Genomic DNA, 24,027 nt, shown 5'->3' with positions numbered 1-24,027 from the left:
CTCTGTATGCATTCAGACAAGGAGCCCTTGTTCGGCCCCATCCCCTTTCTCCACGATGGCTGCCTTTGATTAACAGCAGGAACCAAATGGCAACACTGCTGTGTCTCAGGAGGAGAGTCCCGGGCGGCTGAGGTACTCTACGGCGCTGGAGAGAGATGGAGCTCGGGGTAAGTATTAGGGGGGCTGAGGGCAGCTGCTGCACACAGAAGAAGGTTTTTTTTTTGTTTTGTTTTTTAATCTGAATGCATAGAATGGATTCAGATAAAATAAATAAACCCCCTTCTGGACTTCACAACCACTTTAAAATCGGTGTTAAAGCATTACATATTGTCACACAAAAAAGTCTAAAAATACAATCACACTATATTCTACAACAATTATGGGAGGAAGAAAACCTTAGATAAAGTTTTGACTGCAAAGAACATATGTTTATTTTCTTCCAACCAAAGTCACTAGAAACCAAGTAACTATAGATATTAAAAAGTGTTTACATCAGCCATGCACAATTTATGCACCAAATAAAAAATTCATATTTGGAAGGGAAGGATGAAATGACTGTAAAAGTGCAATCCAGCAGTGTAGCCAGGCTGGGTGATCACCACATTGGTACCTATAGCACGCTACTAAAATCTGCAGGGGCAAAAGGTCCCCAAAGTGTTTTACTTGTCAAAAACCAATATCCACTATGTATCCCAATATTTCACTTCCATCCAAAGAACATGTCACACCTTAACTTTATACCATGTTACACTGAAAGAGGAGCAAAAGTTGTCCAAAAATAAAATGAAAGCATCACATATGGGTTTTAACACTTTATTGGTAGCTTACATCTGTTTAATAGGATAAGAAAAATACATTTAAACCTCTGGAAATACCGTAAAGAAACAATTTCACTCTGTACATACATAGAACAGATGGCAGCAAAAACAAAGATTTTATTATACACACAAATTATTAAATTCACTCATGTTCTTGCATACATATTACAGTGTCAGCAATTATAAAAAAAAATCCATTAATTTTACTTTTGTGTAATAGGGAAGGAGTTCTGGTCCATCAATTCTCCAACCTTCTCTTGAAGGACAGTGACCATTTCAGGTAAAATAAACACATGTGTGTCATCCAGGTCCTGGATAATAAATTTGACTCCTAAAGCGTTAGTTTCGTCCAAGTATAAGAGGAACTGTTTCATTGCAGGATCACTGCAGGAGGAAACATAATGGGAATTTGTTACAACAGGTAGCCAGAAAGTACTATTATGCTAAAGTCATGAAAAGTACAAAGGCCTGTTCACACCAGTGCATTTTAGGCATGTTGTAGTGAAAAAGAAATCCTGCTTGCAGCACCTTTGATATGGTTTGTTTCATCAAACCACATGTTACAAGATAGCCCATATAAAATGCAACATGCCAATAAGCCAATGTGTTTATTATAAGCATGGACAGATTACAACAACACTTAACTGCAAATGCTTTGGAGTTTGTTCCTGTTCTATGCACTCTTACAGATACTAAACCAAAAGCACCAGTAACAGGACTTCATATCGGGCAGGATAAGAATGTAACAAAAGCTTCTTCACCCAAATCTTGAGAGTAAAAAAAAAAAAAAGAAAAAAAAAAAAAAAAAAAAAAAAAAAAAAAAAGCAAAATGGAGCATCAAGTATTTTTCATGTCACTCTCCCAAAAACGAATATGTAATTGTATTTACATTTATTTAAGCAGAGTTAAAAAAGACAGCAAATACTGCTCCAAGTGAAATCTGCTAGGCCGCAGGTAAACAAGCATCAGGTGGGGTGCACGCCCTGTCAATGCTGCAGAGAACATATATGAACAAAAACAGAATGGCCACACTCCCAATACAATGCAAAATAGAAGATTTATTTAAAGGAGTATAAAAGCATGTACAAAAGAGCAATGACAATGGCGGGGGGGTGACACGTTTCACACGGCCATCGTCAAAAACTTGTTTTTTTGATGAAGCCCGCTAGTCGTGTGAAACGCGTCACATCCTCCCCACCCATTGCTTATGTCATTGCTCGTTTGTACATGAGTTCATACTCCTTGGAGACAGTCTGATAGATTGGGGTAGCGAATTCCAGAGGATGGGCGAGGCTAGAGACAAGTCCTGGAGGCAGATAGTGGAGGAGGTGATGAGGGAGCTAGAGGTCTTGGGAGGAACGAAGAGGGCGATTAGGTTGGTATTTTGAGACTAGGCTAGTGATATAGCTGGGGGCAGAGTTGTGGATGGCTTTGTAAGTTATTGTTAGCATTTCGAATTTAATTTGTTTGGCAAGTGGCAGCAGACACTGTGCAGTTTGTAAGGTGGATGAGTCTGGCAGCAGCATTCATGATGGACTAAAGGGGGGGATAGTCAATTTATAGGTAAGCCAATGAGGAGGGAGTTTCAGTAGCCAAGGCGAGAGATAATCAGGAGCTTTATGGCGTTACAGGTTAGAAAGGGACGTAGTTTAGTGATGTTGCGGAGGTAGAGGCGGCAAGCTTTGAAAAGTGATTGTCTGTGGAGCAGAGGGGAGAGTTCCTAGTCCATGATAACACCTAGCACGCTGACATGTGGGGGTGGGTGGATGGATGATTGTGCCATTGCTCTTGACAGATAAGTGAGAAGAGGCACGTGGAGGGAGGAAATATTATGAGCTTGGTTTTGGACAAAGTTGAGTTTGGGGAAGTGGTGTGACATCCATACAGATATGTCTGTTTGTAGGTTGGTGAGGAGACTGATGGAGTGAGTTGAGGGGTGGAGAGATAGATTTGTGTGTCGTCAGTATAGAAATTATATTGAAAGCCATGAGAGGCTGACCCAGGGAAGAGTTGTAGATTGAAAATAAAAGAGGGCCAAGAACTGAACCTTGGGGACCCTGACAGAGAAGGGAAGGAGTGGAGGAAGTATAATTGTAATTGACAATGCAGGTGCCTTGGGATAGGTAGGATGAGAGCCACTGAAGAGCACAGTCATGGAGATCAAGGGAATACAGATTTTGAGGAGGGGGGGGGGGGGGTGGTCAACCATGTCAAAGGCAGCTGAAAGGTCCAGAAGTAGGAGTACAGAATAGTGTTTGTTGTCTTTTGCAATTAGTAGGCCATTTGTGTGCTTTAAAATCAGTTTCTATGGAGTGTTGAGGGTGAAATCCAGATTGAAGGGGATCAAGAAGGTTATTCTTAATAAGGTGGTCACTCAGTTGGTTGTAAACAAGGCATTCAAGGATTTTAGAGGAAGAGGGGAGCAAGGAGATAGGGCTTAGGTTGTTAAGATTGGTAGGGTTCAAAGGATGGCTTTTTAAGTATGGAAGTGACCAGTGCATGTTTTAGAGCATTGGGGAAAATGCCAGAGGTGAGGGAGAGATTGAAGATGTGGGTTAGAGAGTGTAGGATAGAGTAAGAGGGTGACCTTAGTATTTAACAAGTAATAGGGTCCAGGGGGCAGGTGGTTAGGTGGGCATTAGAAAGGAGTTTAGCAACTTCGTTTGTAGTAGCAGATTTGAATAAGGGGAGTGTCAGTTGTACCTGTTGATATGGGGTCCTAACTGGGGGAGATACCTGTAGAGTGGAGATTTCATCACGGATTGAATCAATCTTGTTTTTGAAGTGATTAGCAATCTCCTGGGCAGTGAGCGAGTCAGTGGGTGGAGGACGAAGTAGAGAGTTGAAGGTGGAGAAAAGTTTACGGGACTGGATGAGAAGGTATTAATAAGAGTTGTAAAATAGGTCTGCTTGGCAGTGCGGAGGAAAGCATAGTATTTCTGGAGGGCAGATTTGTATTGGTTGAAGTCTTTGAGAGACTTAGTCTTGTGCCACAGATGCTCAAGAGCACAACTACGTTTGAGAATTTTAGTGTCATCTGTTTGCCAGGGTTGTAGGGGGTCAAGGCCTAATTCTGCGTGTAGTGAGGGGAGCGAGCTTGTCCAGGGTGGAGAACAGGGATTTATTGTAGATGGAAGTGGCAGGACAGGGGAGAGATTTTGTCATAGATGTGGTCAGTAGCAGAATAGAGGAGAGAAGAGTTGAAGTTGCGAAAGTTTCTACAGGTGATGGTTAGGCGACTGGAGGGAGGGGGAGAGGGAGAAAGGGAGAGACTAATAAGGTGGTGGTTGGAGAGAGGAAAAAGGATTGTTTGAGAAGTTTCATGGAGTGCATAGGTAGGAGAATACAAGGTCAGGGTGTTGCCATCAGAGTGAGTAGAAGCCTGTACCCATTGTTTCAGGTCAAATGAAGGAGGTTGGACTAAGACGTTTAGAAGTAGCAGTGTTTGTATTAGCAGGGATGTTGAAATCACCAGAAGGATTATGGGAATTTCAGAAGAGAGAAAGTAGGGTAGTCAGGCAGAAAACTCATCAAGGAAAGACGTTAATGGTCCAGAGGGCGGTAGATCACAGCAATTCTTAGGGAAGTTGGAGAGAATAGCCGTATACAGTGAGCTTCAAATGATGAGAGGGAAAGAGAGGGAGAGGAGTGAATAATCTGATAGGTGCTTTGGGGGCAATAGGAGGAATCCCACTCCACTTCCCTTCCATTAGGTAAAGGTAAAAAAAAACCTTGAGCCTTTAAAACCACTTTCTTATGACCCATTATTAATGGATAATGGCTAGGATAGGGAAAGAAACATCTAAGAGAAAATAAAGAGGAAGTCCAGGGAATGTCATAATTTACCTCAAATTATGCTCAGATGGCTGCTGTTTACGGTACAAATTCTACTTTTACTGACGGCAGATATTACAATGCTGTAACAGAGTTCAATCTCTCATACAGTAAAGGATTCTGTAATTTACCATCCTCCTCTCTCGTATATTAAAAAAAAAACACGGATGTTTGCGAATGGACATTAGGAGAGGAAGGAGAGCGTGAATAATAGCCATCTGAACATAGGATACTTAAAAAAGGTAAATGGTAGGCCTATTCCAAAAAGGGAAACCAAATTGCCAGAGTTTCGCTTTTGGCCCCTTTCATACTAGCGGACCAATTGGGTCCATCTGTCAGTTTAATAGAGGATAACCCTCTTTACCCTCTATGAAGCGATGGGTGTAAAGTGACATGTGTATATCTAATCCAATTAAATACACTAAAAAAGATAGAGGTTTCACTTCTGCCTAGCGGATCTAGCAGATGGCAGTTGGATGTAAAAAGAAGGACAGGCATTCACTTACACCTGCGGGCTGTGTCTGCATAAGCAGAGAAGACATAGACCAGCCATCCGCCTGCTCAGCGGGATCAGAGGTCAGATTCCCCACTGAGCAGGCAGACTTCTGGTGGAGTTTGGAAGCTGAGTGGAAGGAAGGAAAACCAGCTAAAATTCAGTGGCTGGATTCTAAGGGAACAAAGTCCCAGACATTGCATTAAACAGGGTGCCAACCTGCCCTGCTTTCTCACAAAGTTAAGCTCAGTCCTCCATTTTTGGCCCTGCCATTTAGAAGATGCTCGTCAAGGGAGAAACCCTCCAGCCATATTAGGGGTCTTGTACTTGCCAAATGATTTGAAACCCTGTTCAGCAGCATGTCACGACAGAGGATTCCCAGTATTGGAACAACAATGCTTAGCTATACAATAGACCCTGGCTCAGAGTACTGACTACCATTCTGAATCTGGGTCCTGCTTTACAAATGATTGTTGTACGCAGAAATCGAGGCAGATATTCTGCTATATTTATACTACGATAAATCATTTTAAAAAGGACACAATTTTTTTAATAAAAAGTAGCATGCAACTTCCTGGGGTCGAGCTAAAAAAAAAATAATAATTTTAGAACAAAAGGTTTACAGGGATTGAATAGGAAATGAACAAATGCTTACCACTCCACCAGTACTCCTTTCATTACATTCACCATTTTCACAGCCAATGAAGAGACAGTTCCTCGGAATATGCCTTCCCTTTCAGTATTGTCCTGTCTTTTTCAATAAGATATGATCACTAATGAAATGCAGATCTAAAATGAAAAGTAGTCCTCATCTTAGAAAACACTTGCTTTAATTAAAGAATTTACAGTCATTTCGCAACAACCTCTCCTGCTTACTAACTGAACAAACCTATCCAGACATGTTTCTTGGATGGAAGTGGTATCTATCTGGGATGGAGTTTTTATCTACATTGAAATATATATAAATTTGGAACCACGGGTAGGACCAAAGCTTTCCAGCACCCTTAAGTGTTTCAAATGGAAAGATTTCATCAGACCCAATAGCTGAGGTGCAAGCAGTGGAACTGGTAATAATACAAATAATGATACTACTAATTATTAAAAAAATACTATATTAATAATATTTTAGTCACTTCCTTTAAAAACAAAGCCATACAAGTTACAAAGCTGCTTAAAAAAAAAAAAAAAAAAAAAAAAAAAAAAAAAACACAGGGAGAAGGGCCTGTACATACTGGGATTGCACAGGAATGCAGCACGTGTTCCACCAAATTCACTAGATTTGTGATCTACCCATGGGGTTCTGTTAATATATTGGCACCCACAGTAGATCACACGGGCAGTGCGTTTGAGCATGGTGCAGGAAACATACACGGAACGCTCCTTTCCCACACTGTGTTCTGGTGTGAATCTGCCCTAAGCCCATATCTATAGTGGGAAATTAGCAACAAATGGCAAGAGTTAAAGTCCACATGAAGAACATAAGTTGTTTGCATACCTAGCCACTTGCCGCCCGCCCACAGTGCGTTTACTGCAAGCTGCTGGCATGACGACATACTTGTGTTCGGTTTGTAGATACAAAGACTAAAATAATATACACTGATTTTACACTGGTTTAATTTTTTCTTTTTATTTTAAAAACACCACACACACACACACACACAAACAGTGGTGATAAAAATACCACCAAAAGAAAGCTGTATTTGTGTGAAGACAAAAAAATTAAGTAAATTTAGTTTGGGTACAGTGTTGAGTGACCGTGGAATTGCCAGTTAAATTAGCACACTGCCAAATAGCAAAAAAACTGCCTAGTCAAGAAAAGGTTAAGACCTTCTGGACATCAAGGAGTTAGAGCTTTATGCTTTGAGTAAAAAAGGGAAAAAAAAAAAAAAAACGACATATTACAACAAAGCCTGCAAAAGTTTCAGTCTCCTGGCTGACAGAAGGAGTTTTTCCTCATCACACCAGACAGTAGATTTTGAAGGCTCTCTCCAGTCCAGCCCTACTCACTGCTAGGCTGTTGCAGCCTTTTTGGTGTTTGAGAGAACCTACATCCACCTGAGCCCCCTCTCTACCAATCAGCACAGGGCCAAACCCCAAGGTAGAGTCCCTAACCCCATAATACACCAATCGCATGGCAGCAACTCAATGCATTTAAACGTGGTGAAGGCGACTTGCTGAAGTTCAAGCCAAGCATCAGAATGGGGAAGAAAGAGGATTTAAGTGAACATGGCATGGTTGTTGGTGCCAGACTGGCTGGTCCAAGTATTTCAAAAATGTCTGCTCTACTGGGATCTTCACGCACAACCATCTCTAGGGTTTACAGAGAATGGTCTGAAAAAAGAAAAGAAAATATCCAGTGAGCAGCAGCTGTGTGGATGAAAATGCCTTGTTGATGTCAGAGGAGAATGGGCAGACTGGTTTGAGATGATAGAAAGACAACAGTAACTCAACTAACACTCCTTATAACCAAGGTATGCAGAATACCATCTCTGAACGCACAACACACTGGGTGCCACACCTGTCAGCTAGGAACAGGAAACTGGGGCTACAATTTGGACAGGCTCACCAAAATTGGGTAATAAAAGATTGGAAAAAACGTTGCCTGGTCTGGTGAGTCTCGATTTCAGCTGTGACATTCATATGGTAGGGTAAAAATTTGGCATAAACATGAAAGCATGGATCCATCCCGCCTTGTATCAACGGTTCAGGCTGGTGGTGGAATGGTGTGGAGGATATTTTCTTAGTACCAATTAAGCATCGTTTCAACGCCACGGCCTACCGGAGTATTGCTGCTGACCATGTTTATCCCTTTAGGACTACAGCGTACCCATCTTCTGGTGGCTACTTCCAAAGTTCAAATCGCGGTTTCTCAAACAAGACAATGGAGGTCACTGTACACTAATGGCCTCCACAGTCACCAGATCTCAATCAAATAAAAAGCACCTTTGGGATGTTGTGGAAAAGGAGATTCGCATTATGGACGTGCAGCCCACAAATCTGCAGCAACTGTGTGAGGCGATCATGTCAATATGGACTAAAATCTCTGAGGAATGTTTCAAACACCTTGTTAAATCTATGCCATGAAGAAATAAGACTGAAGGTTAAAAAATAAAATAAAATTGGATATAGTGTTGCATGGCCAAGTCATTTTCAGAGCACTGAAAACTGACCAGGTTATATAGGGGTATGTATGGGTTAGCAACTAAGCGTTTACATTTTTTTTATTTTTTTATTGAATCCCGCTAGTCGCCTTCCATACACTTCACATGACCTGTCACTTGGAAAATTACACTTTTATATGCACTGTCAATCTACAAGGTTCTGCTGCCAAAAGATGGCAACAGAGAAAACCTCATATTATAGATAAAATAAATTCCTTCACAAGTAAAAATTCCTCACTAGTTTATCAATGAATACGTTTCCATTTATGTCAAGTAAAACTGAGAACAGCTGCTCAATACCACTTCATTTTAGCTTTGGCTGGAATATACTGATATATTAAATGCAAAACAGACTCCTTAAATTGATTACTGAAAGTCTGTGAAGAGCATTTCACCTGCAGGCTGTTCAGAGTAAATATACAAGTCATGCAGAGAAAACAGGGGGAACATTTCCAGGAATGACTCTCTAAGGCAGCAATTCTCAACCAGGGTTCCTCCAGAACTTGCTAGGGGTTCCTTCAGCATTGGGCAATTTCTGCCTCTCAGATAAGTTCCCACTCACACCATTGATCTCTTTAGCCATCTGTAAGGAGGTAATTCTTCCCAATGACCACAAGTGTAAGGACCTTTCTTCCCACTGACCATCACACTAATATATCAGGCGTTGTAGATTTCTAATCTTTAGCAGAGGTTCCCCGAGACCAGAGAACTATTTCAAGGGTTCCTCTGTGTTGAGAAGGTTGAGAAAGGCTGCTCTAAGGTCACGTCGGAAACCCAATGAGGGTTATTTACTAAAGGAAAATCCACTTTGCACTGCAAGTGCACTTGGAAGTAAAGTCGCTGTAGATCCAAGGGGGACATGCAAGGAAAATAAACAGCATTTTAGCTTGCACATGACTGGATGATAAAATCAGCAGAGCTTCCACTCATTTCAGACCTAGCCCTTAGAATTAGAACGACTGCACTTGTAGTGAAAAGTGTATTTGCCCTTCGTAAATAACCTCCAATATATACACATTCATGTGTCCTCAACCACAAGTCGGTATCATTAACCACTTAATGCCGGGTGGATGTCCAGGGACAGCCTCGACTTTCCAGGGGTATATCTGAATGATGCCTGAGGTTACAGACATCATTCAGATAGATATCGGCATTTTCAGCCAGCGATTCCCTGCACCATAAGAATGATCATAGTGGCTGTTCCGCCGCTTGATCGTTCTTACTGGCGGCGGGAGGGGACGTCCCCCCCCCCACCGCCCTCCAGTGCTTCTACCGACTCACCACTTCCATTGGTCAGTCAGACACAGGATCTGCCGGCCCCCGGATGGGGATCATAGAGATTTCCGGAGGACCAGATGGCTGCCGGAGTCTCTATGATCGCTCGGAAGCGCGATTTTATGACGTCATGCCCGGCCTCTGCATTCAAATAACGGCACCGCCTTGGCTGGGAAGCCGCGATCGTGTTTTTTTTTTATTTTATTTTTTTATTTTAGGCTTCCCAGCCTAGAGAGGGGTCTTATTGACCCCATATCTCACTGTAAATAGGTCATGCCATATTCCTATTACAAGGGATGTTTACATTACTTGTAATAGGAATAAAAGTAAATCAAATATTTTTTTTTTAAAGTGTCAAACTAAAAAAAAAAAAAAATTAAAAAAGTAAAAGTGCCCCTGTTCCCGTGAGCTCATACGCAGAAGCGAACGCATACGCAAGTCCCACCCACACATGAAAAACGGTGTGCAAACCACACGTGTGAGGTATCGCCACGAACGTTCGAGCGAGAGCAATAATTCTAGCCCTAGACCTCCTCTGTATATCAAAACATGTAACCAGTAAAAAAATAAAAAAAAAAGTAAAGCGTCACCTATGGGGATTTTTAAATACCAAAGTTTGGCGCCATTCCATGAGCGCGTGCAGTTTTGAAGCGTGACATGTTGGGTATCTATTTACTCAGTGTATCTTCATCTTTCACATTATGCAAAAAAAAAAAAAAAAAAAAAAGGCTAACTTTACCGTTTTTTTTTTTTTTTAAAAGCATGAAACTTTTTTTTCCTGAAAAAAAGGGTTTCGAAAAATTGCTGCGCAAATACTGTGCGAGATAAAACGTTTCAACAACCGCCATTGTATTCTCTAGGGTATTTGCTAAAAAAAAAAAAAAAAACAAACAAAACACTATATATAAATGTTTGGGGGTTCTATGTAATTTTCTAGCAAAAAAAAAAAAAAATGAATTTTACATGTAGGAGAGAAATGTCAGAATTGGCCTGGGCGCGAAGTGGTTAATACAGCAGAACACATTTGTTCTCCGATTATTTCCCATTCAAGTTAATCTGGGACTGGCTATATGCACACTACTTTAAAGCTAAACTCCAGCCTTAGGCAGCATTCGCACTTGAGCTGAATATCTTTGGTTGTTTTGCAGAATTTATTTTGTTCAGGCTTTTCTGCAGGTGCCTGAGGCTTGTGTTTTTTGTTTTTTTTTTAAATCAATTTTTTTCCAAAGAAAACCTAGTTGCTATGGAAAATAAATGTGCAATCTGCACTTTTCTCATTTCTGTTGCTTTTTATTGTTTTTTTTTTTGGAGCTCCAATTGTAGCCTTTTGGGGCCAAAATCACTTAAAGCTTGTAGTTCACATACAATTTTGAGCTACAGGCAACACTAGGCTCAGATATGAACAGCCACAACTGGAAAACCATAGGATTTTAGATGTTGAGCTCAGATATGAATAGGGCCTTACCACAAGTCTTGCACAGTTGTACAGGCGCCTCTCCTGTACTGAAATTGCAGACTCTGATGTGTACTGGTCTACCAAAGTAGATCTATAAAATGTCATGACAGGTGGTTTAACCCTTTTCGCTGCCAGAGCAGTTTTTGCATTTTGTGCACACGTTAAAAAAAAAAAAAAAAAAACCCACACAATCATTTTAGACCTGAAGAAGATTACATAAAAACCCCAAACATACATTTTCTGAATGTAGACACCCTAAAGAATAAAATAGTGGTAGTTCCAATTTTTTATGTCACACAATATTACCGCAAATTTTAGTAAAAAAACAAAACAAAAAAAAACAAACAAAACACCCTAAAGTGAATATTAGGGCAAACAAACGTAATAAACTACCCACGTTTTTGGTAAACTATAACGAGGTTGCAGCGAGTAAATAGATACCCAAAATGTCAAACTAAGTCTGTGTGCACCAGTCAAATGGCAACAAATATTAGTACCCTATATTTTCTATAGGAAAAGCTTCAAAAGCTCCCTAAAGGTCACCAGTTTAGTGTTGCAGAGGAGGTCTTGTCATAGAGTTAATTCTTTTACTCCGGCGTGTGCGACGATATGCAACTTAGGTTTTCACGCGTAGGCTCCCCCGATGTAGCCGTTTACATTCATACGTGCGTATATGTGCGGGTGGGGACTTAAAGCGTGTTTGGGGGGGGGGGGGGGAAATTTAGGCACTTTAGTGTAAACCACCCCCCCCCCCCCCCCCATTTTCGAGGTGACAGGTTCTTTATAATGAGACATGCATGTTCTGGGAGCACCGGGGGTGTGTAGAAACAAATCGGGCGGCAGCAGATCGGGTGGATCGGGAGCCACAATGATCACTTTTACAGGGCTCTCAAAGAAGACCCCAATTTTTTCATTAATAGAACCGGTCACCTGCCAACACCTTCACATAAGTATGTAACATCAATTGCTCCACACGTGAGGTATTGTCACCAACATCAGAGTAATAATTTAGGGGCTTTTATAACATCGCCTATGGAGAATTTTAGGTACCATCGTTTTTGTGATTCTACAGGCATGCACAGTTTTAAGACTTGACATGCATGGTATTTATTTATTCGACGCAAGCCATCTTTTATATTTTACCGAAACTTGGGTACAATATTGTGTTTGTTTACACTAAAAGCTCACTTTCATTTTTCCTGAAAATGTTAACCACTTGCTGACCAGGCCATAGCCACATGGCGGCTACAGCACAGTCAGTTAGTTCTGGGAGGGCGTACTTGGACGTCCTCACAAACTCATGCACCTGGAAGTGTCCGTGACCAAAGATTAGGGTAAAGGGCCAATGACCCGTCCAACTACAGAGTGATCATTGTCAACAAACCAGCTCATGTCCGGTTCAGCATGTGAGAAGAGGAGGTAGCCGATGCAGCAGGGCGGGTGGGCTGGATCTGATGTGCTTGATACATGCCCAATTGTGCCTCACCCATGAACATCCTGTTACTCCCAGCACGTTAGCCCGCTCTGTGGCCAGGCTGTGTAAAAGTCTCACATGCAGTCTTGTCATACTCAGGGAATAGCAGAATGTATTTTGGGGTGTAATTTTTGCCATGTACATGCTATGTATTAAAGCCATCTTATAAATTGACAACTTTGTGAACCCCCCGTTTTAATTTTCATTCCACATTTTCCAAAAACTTGTGGCAAAAAAAAACAAAACATGGTCAGTAGACTCATTATGGCTCCTAGATTATGTGTTGATGTGTCCGCTTTCCAAAATGGGAACATTTTTTGGGGCGTTTATATTGTCCTGGTGCTCCAGGGCCTTCAAAAGTGTAATACGTAGTCAAGAAATGAACCATTTAAGGACCAGGCCTATTTTTCAAACTTGCTGTTTACAAGTTAAAAATTTATTAATTTTTTTTGCTAGAAGAAAAAAAATAAAAATAAAAAAAAAAAAATAGATTTGACCTCTCAACTTGATTCAAGATTTAAAACAGATTTTTTTTCCCCCAGCCCTACTAGAAGATTAACTAGAACCCCCAATTATATTTTTTTCAGACACCCTAGAGAATAAAATGGCGGTCGTTGTAATACTTAAAAATGCATTTTTTTGGAAAACAGATTTTTTTTTTTAATTCAAAAAACAGCCCAATTTTTTTTTTTTTAGATAGTGAAAGATAATGTTAGGCTGACCATTTACATTTAAATGCAAAAAAATAAAAATGTAAAGAAAATTTCCCCTTTAAGGTCATTGGGCAGAAGTGACGTTTGATGTCGCTTCCGTCATCCAACATCATTGAGTCGAGCGGGGTGGAGGGTCCCCCCCCCCCCCCCCCCCCGTCTCAACCCTGGGGGAGACATCATGCCTGTTACCCCCATCTTCCTTGGCAGATACTGAACCTGGCCTTGAGGCTGTGTAGTAAGTATCTCAATCTATCTCCACCTTGTTGGGATATGATCCCTCTGTCCTCTCTTATTCTAAGGGCATTATCATTAACCCCTATTCATTTCCTTCCCAGTAGGTTACTTCACAACACTCCAGATGAATGACTAATGCCAGGAAAGCATACCGAGTGCCACTAGATGCCAACAGTTACTGGTTTCTATTTCTATTACATATGTTTTTCAATCGATTTATTATATGTCTATTTTATATCTGTATTGCATGCTATGAGCAGCATATTTAGTATAAGTCTTGTGACTACCTATCTGATACAATATATCTGATATGTATTCTAGATGGTAATAAATCATGTACTGTAACTTCATTTCTATGTTATTTTCTCCTGACATGGCGTTCTCTCAAGTCCCAAAAACTCTTCCTTTCTAGCTACTAAATCAGGGATGGAGACTGCCATATATTTAATATAGTGTGTGTGTCTGTGTGTGTGTGGTCACGCCCATTCCACAATACTAGAGAAGTGTAGATGACAAGCATCCAAAAAAATAAAAATGAAAAAATAAAATAAATAAAAGTGCCACTGCCCCCATCTATAGCTGGCCTATGCAGCAACTCCTATTGGCATGAGCCCTTATTGCAGGGTGGCTTCTGACACATCCCGTGGACCCTAGTAGAGAGATATGCTCGCCCAAATTTCCAGATATGCCCTAGTGTGTAGTCTCTGCAAAGCTGCTGCAGACAGCCTGGAAGTTGGAGGAACTGACCCTCTGTAGAACATAGCAGCACAGATATCTGCCCTTAGGATTCCCAAATTCCTGCAGCACCTGTAAGTACACCTAACAGACCAACAGCTATGTTTAGTTGTCAGGGAAGGACGCATCGTCAGGGTTACTTTAACCACTGCTCATCCAGTGTACCTATATAAAAACATTCTGGATAGGAATAGGTTATACCAGAATCATGACTGCAGCCAGGTCTTTCAGGTAAAAGTAATCAGAGTGCCCATACAACTGCCCAGAAGGTGCCATCCCCTCACCCCGTTCCTGGGTTTTCCCATTCATCCCACCAGGAAGCCCAGGATCACTGAAAGCGGTCAGGTCTGCTGGGCACACGCACAAGTTCCTCCCCCTCCTCCATTGTGACCAATGAAGCTGTACGCAATGAGGATTTCATCAATTTCTGGTTTTGGTTGTTTACCTGCCCAATACTGGCCAGGGAGGCAGCCAATGAAACCAATTTGTGTTTGATCGGCTGCCTTGGAGGGTAGAAGAGGGATCGAGGTCTTATAGACCCCTGATTAAAAAAAAAAAAATAATAATATTATTATTATTATTAATAATAATAATTTAAAAGCATCCCATCCCGTGCAAATGCAAACATGCATGCAAGTCCCAAAAACATATGTAAACAGCAATCACACCATACATGTGAGGTTTCTCCATAAAAGTCAAAGTGAGAGCAATAATTCTAGCACAAGAGCTCATGTTTCTTCAAGCAGAATCCAAGTGAATCTGTATGGGTGTGATTTTATCATTATCCATCAGCTGCTGCATCTGGAGGGCTCTAATGAGGAAAGTGGCAGGGTCTGCATTCTTTAACATGCAATTTACACTTGGGAATATCTCACCAAAAATTACGTTTTTGTTAGTTACAGGGGATACCCAAAATCTGCTTTGTATCTTAGTGTAGACTTCAGAGAAAAACAGTGATCCAATCACACAAAGCAGGAAATTGCATTTCTGGGGGGCGTTCTGTACACAACACCCCCAGGTAACCATATTGCATATGACAGAAAATGACAGTGGTTGCAAATTGAAAAAGAAATGTTTAATAAAATTCAATTACAATATTAATGTGTTAAAATTGTATATGCTATATATCCCCACCCCCCCTTAACTCTAAACTGGCAATTTGTAAAGGCTATTAAAGTGTCACCTAGGCACAATTTTAGGTATCGAATTTGTCACAATTTCACAGGTGTGCAATATTTTAAAATTTGTGATATTTTTGGTATCTATTTACTCCACGCACACATCTCATATTTTACCAAAAAAAAAATGGGTATATTTTCCCCCCAATAACTTTATTCAGAAATGAAGACATAATAAAACAGACAAGGACTATATAATGGAATCAAACATCTGAGAAGAAGTTTCCCGGCTGAAAGTACACATGAAAACAAGACATAATATGATAAAACAATTCTCTGTACATAAGGGTGTTACATCACAATAGAATCTGTCCTTATACAGATCATGTACGGTATATTGTATAATAAAAAAAAACAATAACCAAAAAAAAGTATAATTTTAAATACAAATCAGAAACGCCAAATTGACAACCTAAAAAGCTTTGGTATTCAGCCATCATGGTAGGATGGAAAGGAAATAAGGCACTGTAAGGATTTAGAACCACGTCTACCCATCATATTCACATACGCAGATTCAGAGAGGGTATATCTTATATAAAATGGGGTATATCTGCTGTTATTGTGGCATTGAAAATAAGAAATAAAAAAAATAAAAGTACACAAGATCACATCATCAACTGAATATATTCATCCAATAGTACAAAACGATGCCAACAAGCCCAGGTTTTCCTATATTTTGAGGGCATCTCCTTAGCTTGATGTAAAAGTCCCACCATTTCAGCAGTTTTGCTCACATGTCAGAAAAAAAAAAAAAAAAAAAAAAAAAAAAAAAAATCAGATATAGTCAGAGGGGTTGTCGCACGCCAACACATACTGTACCCAACGATCGGTAATGTGTTGCTCGTGGGAGTGACGTGTGATGCATGAGAAATTGGGTTGGGGTATAATCTAATACAGGGCTTGACAAATTTGCTTGGAATCTAGGAGCCAGGTCCGTAACGGCAATCCGGAGCTGTCCCTGGCCTGGCATGGAGACGAGTGAGGGGAAGATAGCGTGGCCCCCCCCACCTGTCTCCAAGTCATTGCTCATTAGATCTTAGAGGGACATTTTATTTAATTTTATTTTTTTCAAATGACAATTGTTTTTTTTTTAAATTGCATTTTAGTGTAAATATGAGATCTGAGGTCTCTCTGACCCCAGATCTCATATTTAAGAGGACCTGTTGTGCTTTTTTCTATTACAAGGGATTTTTACATTCCTTGTAATAGGAATAAAAGTAACAATTTTTTTTTTAAAAGAACAGTGAAAAAATAAAGTTTTTCTTAAATGCGCTCTGTCCCGCCAAGCTTGCGCGCAGAAGCGATCGCATACGTGAGTAGCGCCCGCATAGGAAAGTGGTGTTCAAACCACACATGTGAGGTATCGCCGTGATCGGTAGAGCGAGAGCAATAAATCTAGCCCTAGATCTCCTTTGTAACTCAAAACATGCAACCTGTACAATTTTTTAAACATCGCCATTCCATGAGCGGACACAATTTTGAAGCGTGACATGTTGGGTATCAATTTACTCGGCGTAACATTATTTTTCACAATATAAAAAAAAAATTGGGCTAACTTTACTGTTGTCTTATTTTTTTAAATTAAATAAATTATTTTTCCCCAAAAAAGTGTGCTTGTAAGTCCACTGCACAAATACGGTGTGACAGACAGAATAGCAACGACCAACATTTTATTCTCTAGGTTGTTAGAATAAAAAATATATAATGTTTAGGGGTTCTAAGTAAAGGGGAGGAGATGGGCGGGCAGTGAAAGCTCCATTAGCATTGCTGGCTGTCATACCAACAGCCACCACTAGAGGACGCCAGATTCCAGAAGGAAACATAGGACCGCAGAAGGCCTCAAAGCCGCGGCCTCAATTACCGGGCGGCGCGGCCCGACGCGATCACGCCGGGGGGGGGGGGTGCACAGAGACAGGATACCCCCAGCTGTGCTGCCCCAGGTCGCTAATTCTAGTCGCAAATGCGACCTGGCGTCCGGGGTTTGTCGAGCCCTGGTCTAATAAGTAGGTTGTGAATAGAGTAACGAGGCGGTGGACTTCCTTCCAGAAAAGGTTGAACTGCTGGAAAAGTCCACCATATATGTAAAAGAGCCTACCTCCTCATTGCATCACCAACATTTGTGTGATATTGCGGGAGAGATCTTATGAAGTCAGTTCCATACCATTGAGAAAACTTTAAAGCGTTTTTCTTGTGCAGACACATTGACTGTCCTCTTAAATGTAAATATCTAGCATCTCACAAAAGTGAGTACACCCCTCACATTTTTGTAAATATTTTATTATATATCTTTTCATGTAACAAAACTGAAGAAATTACTTTGCTACAATGTAAAGTAGAGAGAGTGTACAGCTTGTATAATGGTGTAAATTTGCTGTCCCCCTCAAAATAACTCACACAGCCATTAATGTCTAAACCACTGGCAACAAAAGTGAAAATGTCCAAATTGGGCCCAATTAGCCATTTTTCCTCACCGGTGTCATGTGACTCGTTAGTGTTACAAGGTCTCAGGTGTGAATGGGGAGCAGGTGTGCTAAATTTGGTGTTATCACTCTCACTCTCTCATACTGGTCACTGAAAGTTCAACATGGCACCTCATAGCAAAGAACTGAAAAAAAGAATTGTTGCACTACATAAAGATGGCCTAGGCTATAAGAAGTTTGCCAAGACCCTGGAACTGAGCTGCAGCACGAGACCATACAGCAGTTTAACAGGACAGGTTCCACTAAGAACAGGCCTCGCCATGGGTGACCAAAGAAGTTGAGAGCATGTGCTCAGCATCATATTCAGAGGCTGTCTTTGGGAAATGGATGTAGGAGTGCTGCCAGCATTGCTGCAGAGGTTGAAGGGGTGGGGGTTCAGCCTGTCAGTGCTAAGACCATACGCCGCACACTGCATCAAAATTGGTCTGCATGGCTGTCATCCCAGAAAGAAGCCTCTTCTAAAGAAAGCCTGCAAACAGTTTGCTGAAGACAAGCAGACTAAGGACATGGATTACAGGAACCATGTCTTGTGGTCTGATAAGACCACAATAAAATTATTTGGTTCAGATGGTTTCAAGTGTGTGTAGCGTCAACCAAGTGAGGAGTGCAAAGACAAGTGTGTCTTGCCTATGGACAAGCATGGTGGTGAGAGTGTCGTGGTCTGGGGCTGCATGAGTGTTGCCATCACTGGGGATCTACAGTTCATTGAGGGAAGAAAAAAAGAAAAAAGCCGCACACATACATAAATACTGTAAACAATATTAAAATATAAACACCCGAGTGATTGATTGCAATAGTAGTGAAAAAAGTTGATCTACCCCTCTAATAAATCATACCATAATTTATAAAAAGAATTATATATAACAAGTGTTAATATTAAAAATCAAAAAATTCCAGTGAAGTGATAAAAAAAAAAGTCCAATAATTGAAAAATAGTCTAGTGAAAACTTAAATACCTACATTTCATAAGAATTCATGGAAAAATAAAAAAATATTAGATTAATAGTAGCAATAAAAATGAAATGTAAAAAATATACATGTATATTAGTGATAAAAAAGAAAAAGGGAAGGTGATAATATGAGTGTAATAATAATGTAAAAATAAAAAGTGTTAAATCTTCTGTGCAACCAAAACACACCAAGGATCATGAACACCACCACACAAAATATACGCTTACCAAAAGGCAAGCGATTTCATGCCCATAGTCAAGCTCCACAAATTTGCTATACGGAATTATGCTATGGTGAGTCTTCTTTCCATTTCCCTGGAATCCCAAGTACTGCCTTTCTGCTTCACGTGCTGCTGTTGACGGTCCTGGCCTGTTTTATGCAATAAGGGAGCCTACTGTGATCATGGTCTGAGGAGGTGCTGTGGAGATTGACTATGGGCAAGAAAATCGCTTGCCTTTTGGTAAGCGCATATTTTGTGTGGTGGTGGTCACGATCCTTGGTGTGTTTTGGTTGCACAGAAGATTGAACACTTTATTTTTAAATTATTACATTCATATTATGACCATTATATATATTTTTTACATTTCGTTTATATTGCTACTATTAATCAAATTTTTTCCATGAATTCTTTAGGTATTAAGTTTTTCACTGGACTATTTTTCATTTATTGGACTTTATCACTTCACTGGGATTTTTCGAATTTCATTATTAACACCCTTTTATAAATTATGGTACGTTTGATTTATTAGAGGGGTAGATCAACTTTTTTCACTACTATTGCAATCAATTACTTATAGGTGTTTATATTTAATATTATTTACAGTATTTATGTGCGCAGCTTTTTTCTTTTGTTATCTTATAAAACTGAGCTGCGGCAATTTTTAGTTGTACTAGTGTAGATTTAGGTTTAACGCATTACTTATTTTTCTTTTTAGTTTATTGAGGGAACCATGAATGCCAACATGTACTGTGAGATACTGAAGCAGAGGATGATCCCCTCCCTTAGGAGACTGGGCTGCAGGACAGTATTTCAACATGATAATGACACCAAAACACACCTCCAAGACGACCACTACCTTGCTAAAGAAGCTGAGGGTAAAGGTGATGGACTGGCCAAGCATATCTCCAGGCCTAAACCCTATTGAACATCTGTGGGGCATCCTCAAAACGGAAGGTGGAGGAGCGCAAGGTCTCAAACGTCCACCAGCACCGTGATGTTGTCATGAAGGTGTGAAAGAGGACTCCAGTGGCAACCTGTGAAGCTCTGGTGAACTCCATGCCCAAGAGGGTTAAGGCAGTGCTGGAAAATTATGGTGGCCACACAAAATATTGACACTTTGGGGTGTACTCACTTTTGTTGCCCCCAAGTTCTTGCTCCCAACTTTGACTAGCTTTATTGAATTTGGGTTTACAGCTAAAAATGGGCATGATATTGTGTGCACTAAAATTCACATAAAGGATAGATTTATCTTTTCAAATAAATAATACATGCACATTTTTTTGCACGGCCGTGCGATGTGGCTCCCAAACAAAATTGACGTCCCCCCCCCCCCCCCCCAAATAGAGCTTTCTTTTGGTGGTATTTGATCACCTCTGCGGTCATCCTTATTTCTAATACAAGGGATGTTTACAATCCTTGTAATGGGAATAATAATAAATAAGTGTAAAAAAGGGACAGTGCAAAAATAAAACAAGATTTTTTTTAATGGGCCACCATCCCTCTGTGTTTGCGTGTAGAAGAGAACATATACACAAGTTGCACACCCATAGCACATGTAAGATACTGCCACAAACGTTATAGTGAGAGTAATAAATTGTAGTGCTAGACCTCTCCAACTCTAAAGAAGTAACCTGTAATAGTGTTTAAAGCGACGCCTATGGAGATTTTTAAGTACCATCATTTTTTGCCATTCCATGAGCATGCGCAAATTTTAAAGCATGACGCGTGAAGCCGCGTACACACGGGCGGACTGTCTGGCCAACTTAGTCTGCCGAAACACATTTCAGCGGACAGTCCGCTCGTGTGTGGGCTTCAGCGGACTTTTTCAGCGTGCAGTCTGGCGGACTAAGTATTTCGGAATTTCCGTAATATTGTCCGTCAGACTTTGGTTTCAGCGGACAGTCCGCTCGTGAGTAGGCTAGTTGGACGGACTAAGTATGGCGCATGCTCAGAAAGGATTTACACGGCGAAAGGTTGCATTGCTGTGTATTGGACTTCCTATTTCTAGTCCCGTCGTACGTGCTGTACACGTCATCGCGCAAACTTTCGGCGGACTGTTTTGCATCCGTGTGTGGTCAAGTCCGTTAATTCTAAAGTAGGACGGACTGTCCGTCGGATTGTCTGACGGACTTAGTTGGCCAGACAGTCCGCCCGTGTGTACGCGGCTTTAGGCATCTATTTACTCAGCGTAACATCATCTTTCATATTATGAAAATTAAAAAAAAATTAAAAAATAAAAAAAAGGGAAGAAGAAGAAGAATGTTAGAAGTCCTGGACTTTGAGTGGGGATATCATCATCCAATTGGCTGGTAATTCCCTGCACCGTAAGAACAATCATAGCAGCAGTTTAGACACTTGATTGTTTTTACAGGCGGGGACGCCCACTGCCCTCTGGTGCTTCGACCGGCTTGTCCGTGCAATCGATGAGTCAGAGAAGCGATCCACAGGCGCTGGAAGTTGAGCATAGAGATTTCCAAGGGACAGATGGTCCCAGGCAATCTCTATGACCTTCGCAGGCCCGGGCGTGACGTTGCAAAGTAAACATTGCCAGTATTTCCTGCCTGGAGGAGAGATGTGGAGGCTTATAGACACCACATCTCTCCATAAAGAGGACCTGTCACGCACTATTCCTATTACAAGGGATGTGTTCAAATGGTGTGGCTGCGCTAATCCATATAAGTGCTTATATATTGTTACCACTAATACAGTGTTTCTACTTTTGTGTGTAACAATATACAAGCAGGATTAGGGCAGCCACACCATTTGAACACATTCCTTCCTATACATGCTATAGAACAATCTGACTGTAGCAGATCTAGAGTGCGTGTGAAAATAAATTATATATATATTTTACACATATATACACACACACACACACATTTTTTTTTTTTTTTGTGCCAGTGACACTAGTTCACATTCTATTACAAGGGATGTTTACATTCCTTGTAACAGGAATAAAAGTGATCAAAAAAAAAAAACCCCACACGGGAAAGTGCACAAATAAGAAATATGTAAGACATATGTAAACGGCGTTCAAACCACACATGTAAGGTATCGCTGCGAACGTTAGAGCGGGAGTAACAATTCTAGCCCAAGACCTCCTCTGTAACACTAAATGGGTAACATGTAAAAAAAAAAATAATAAAAAAAAAAAAAAAAATTCAAAACCTTGCCTATGGAGATTTAAGTACCAAAGTTTGGCACCATTTCACAAGTGCGTGCAATTTTAAAGTGTGACATGCTAGGTATCCATTTAACATCACCTTTCATGTTATACATTTTTTCCCCAAAAAACAAACAAATAAACCACACAACACATAATGCTTGGAGATTGAGAATTTTTTTTTTTTTTTTTTGTAAAAAAATAAATAAAATATTTTTACATGTAGGGGCGGAGTGCCAGAATTGGCCCAGATGGGAAGTGGTTAAACTTATAAACAAAAAGTGCCAGAAAAAACCTGGCCAGCATGTGGTTAACATGTATGTGAAAACGCCAAACTTGGCCCAGAAAACAAGTGGTTAAACTTAACCACTTCCCGACCGGTGCACGCCGATGTACGTCGGCAGAATGACACGGGCAGGCCTATTGGCGTACAGGTACGTCCAATTTTAAATGCCGCCCTGTCACTGCGCACGCCGTTTGGGACCCCCGCAAGTCCGGTCGCCGTGGGGATACCCGTGATCGTCTCACGAGGCGGTTGAACGAGGAGATGCCGTTGTAAACAGCATCTCCCTGTTCTGCCTAGCAACAAGTGACGCTGATCTCTGCTCCATGTGATTGGAGCAGAGATCAGTGTTCACTAAAACAAAGTTAGTAACACACCCCTAGGAACACTTAACCCCTACACTGCCACCCCCTGGTTAACCCCTTCACTGCCAGTGTCATTTACACAGGAATCACTGCATTTGTATAGCAGTGATTGCTGTATAAATGACAATGGTCCCAAAAATGTGTCAAAAATGTCCGATGTGTCCGCCACAATGTTGCAGTCACAAAAAAATAAGTCGCTGATCGCCCGCCATTACTAGTAAAAAAAATAATAATAATAATAAAAAAAATTATTAATAAAAATGCCATAAAACTATCCCCTATTTTGTAAACGCTATACCTTTTGCGCAAACCAATCAATAATCGCTTATTGTGATTTTTTTTTTTAACCAAAAATATGTAGAAGAATACGCATCGGCCTAAACTGAGGGAAATTTTATTTATTTTTTTTTATATATTTTTGGGGATATGTATTATAACAAAAAGTAAAAAAGAATGCATTTTTTTTTCCAAAATTGTCGCTCTATTTTGTTTATAGCGCAAAAAATAAAAACCGCAGAGGTGATCAAATACCACCAAAAGAAAGCTCTATTTGTGGGGGGAAAAAAAAGTCAATTTTGTTTGGGAGCCACGTCACACGACCGCGCAATTGTCAGTTAAAGCGACGCAGTGCCGAATCGCAAAAAGTGGTCTGGTCTTAAGCCAGCAAAATGGTCCGGCGGTCTGAAAGTGGTTAAAGGGAGGCCAGGAAGGGAAGCTTCAATATTTTTCTTCTTAAGGCCACATAGAATGCTGTGGTGATACATGGAAACAAAATTATGACACTGAAGAATAGCTGACATCCTAAAGAAAGGGGATCCAGCGTGCATGTATATGCATACATGATACATATGTGTACATCATATGTATATGTACATGATATGTATGTGTACATACAATGTGCTATAAAAACAGAAACACTGTTTCTTCCCCAAACACTGCAACCTACACGTTATTGTACTTTACACACCACACCGGCTCACAGAGCAGGAATAGTAAATACAAACATTAAGCGAGTGATCACACTACACTGCCTCGTCTGGCAAGCTGCCTACACCGCTGTCCCCCCCAGCAGTCCCATCATCCCGCAGCACATACCTTATAAGCAGACACAGAACTCACTCCAGGGAACATCAGAACTTCCGCTTTCAACGTCACTTGCGTGAAAATACTTCCGCTCTGCGCCCAGCAACCAAT

The 24,027-nt window shown here is 40.7% G+C and overlaps 2 protein-coding genes across 2 annotated transcripts in view; both read right to left on the bottom strand.

The window, feature by feature from the left end:
• SERAC1 (serine active site containing 1) overlaps window positions 1–23,988 on the bottom strand; it is a 171,410-nt gene extending 147,422 nt beyond the window's left edge. The window contains exon 1 of the mRNA XM_077486271.1: window positions 23,929–23,988. The gene's annotated coding sequence lies outside the window, so the exon portion shown is untranslated. The remainder of the gene's footprint in view (window positions 1–23,928) is intronic.
• On the bottom strand, window positions 800–24,027 carry GTF2H5 (general transcription factor IIH subunit 5). Its single transcript, XM_077486272.1, has 3 exons — window positions 23,929–24,027; window positions 5,801–5,934; window positions 800–1,202 (listed from the first exon to the last, which is right to left on the bottom strand). The coding sequence occupies exons 2-3, from the start codon at window positions 5,833–5,835 to the stop codon at window positions 1,022–1,024; spliced, it is 216 nt and encodes a 71-aa protein (XP_077342398.1). The 5' UTR covers window positions 5,836–5,934; window positions 23,929–24,027; the 3' UTR covers window positions 800–1,021.

The sequence above is a fragment of the Lithobates pipiens genome, unplaced genomic scaffold (genome assembly GCF_037356315.1).
Source record: "Lithobates pipiens isolate NorthernLeopardFrog02 unplaced genomic scaffold, aLitPip1_a1.2 Scaffold_18, whole genome shotgun sequence".
Taxonomy (NCBI): Eukaryota; Metazoa; Chordata; class Amphibia; order Anura; family Ranidae; genus Lithobates; species Lithobates pipiens.
Note: the sequence above shows the minus strand (reverse complement) of the source record. Positions and strands in the feature narration are given on the sequence as shown.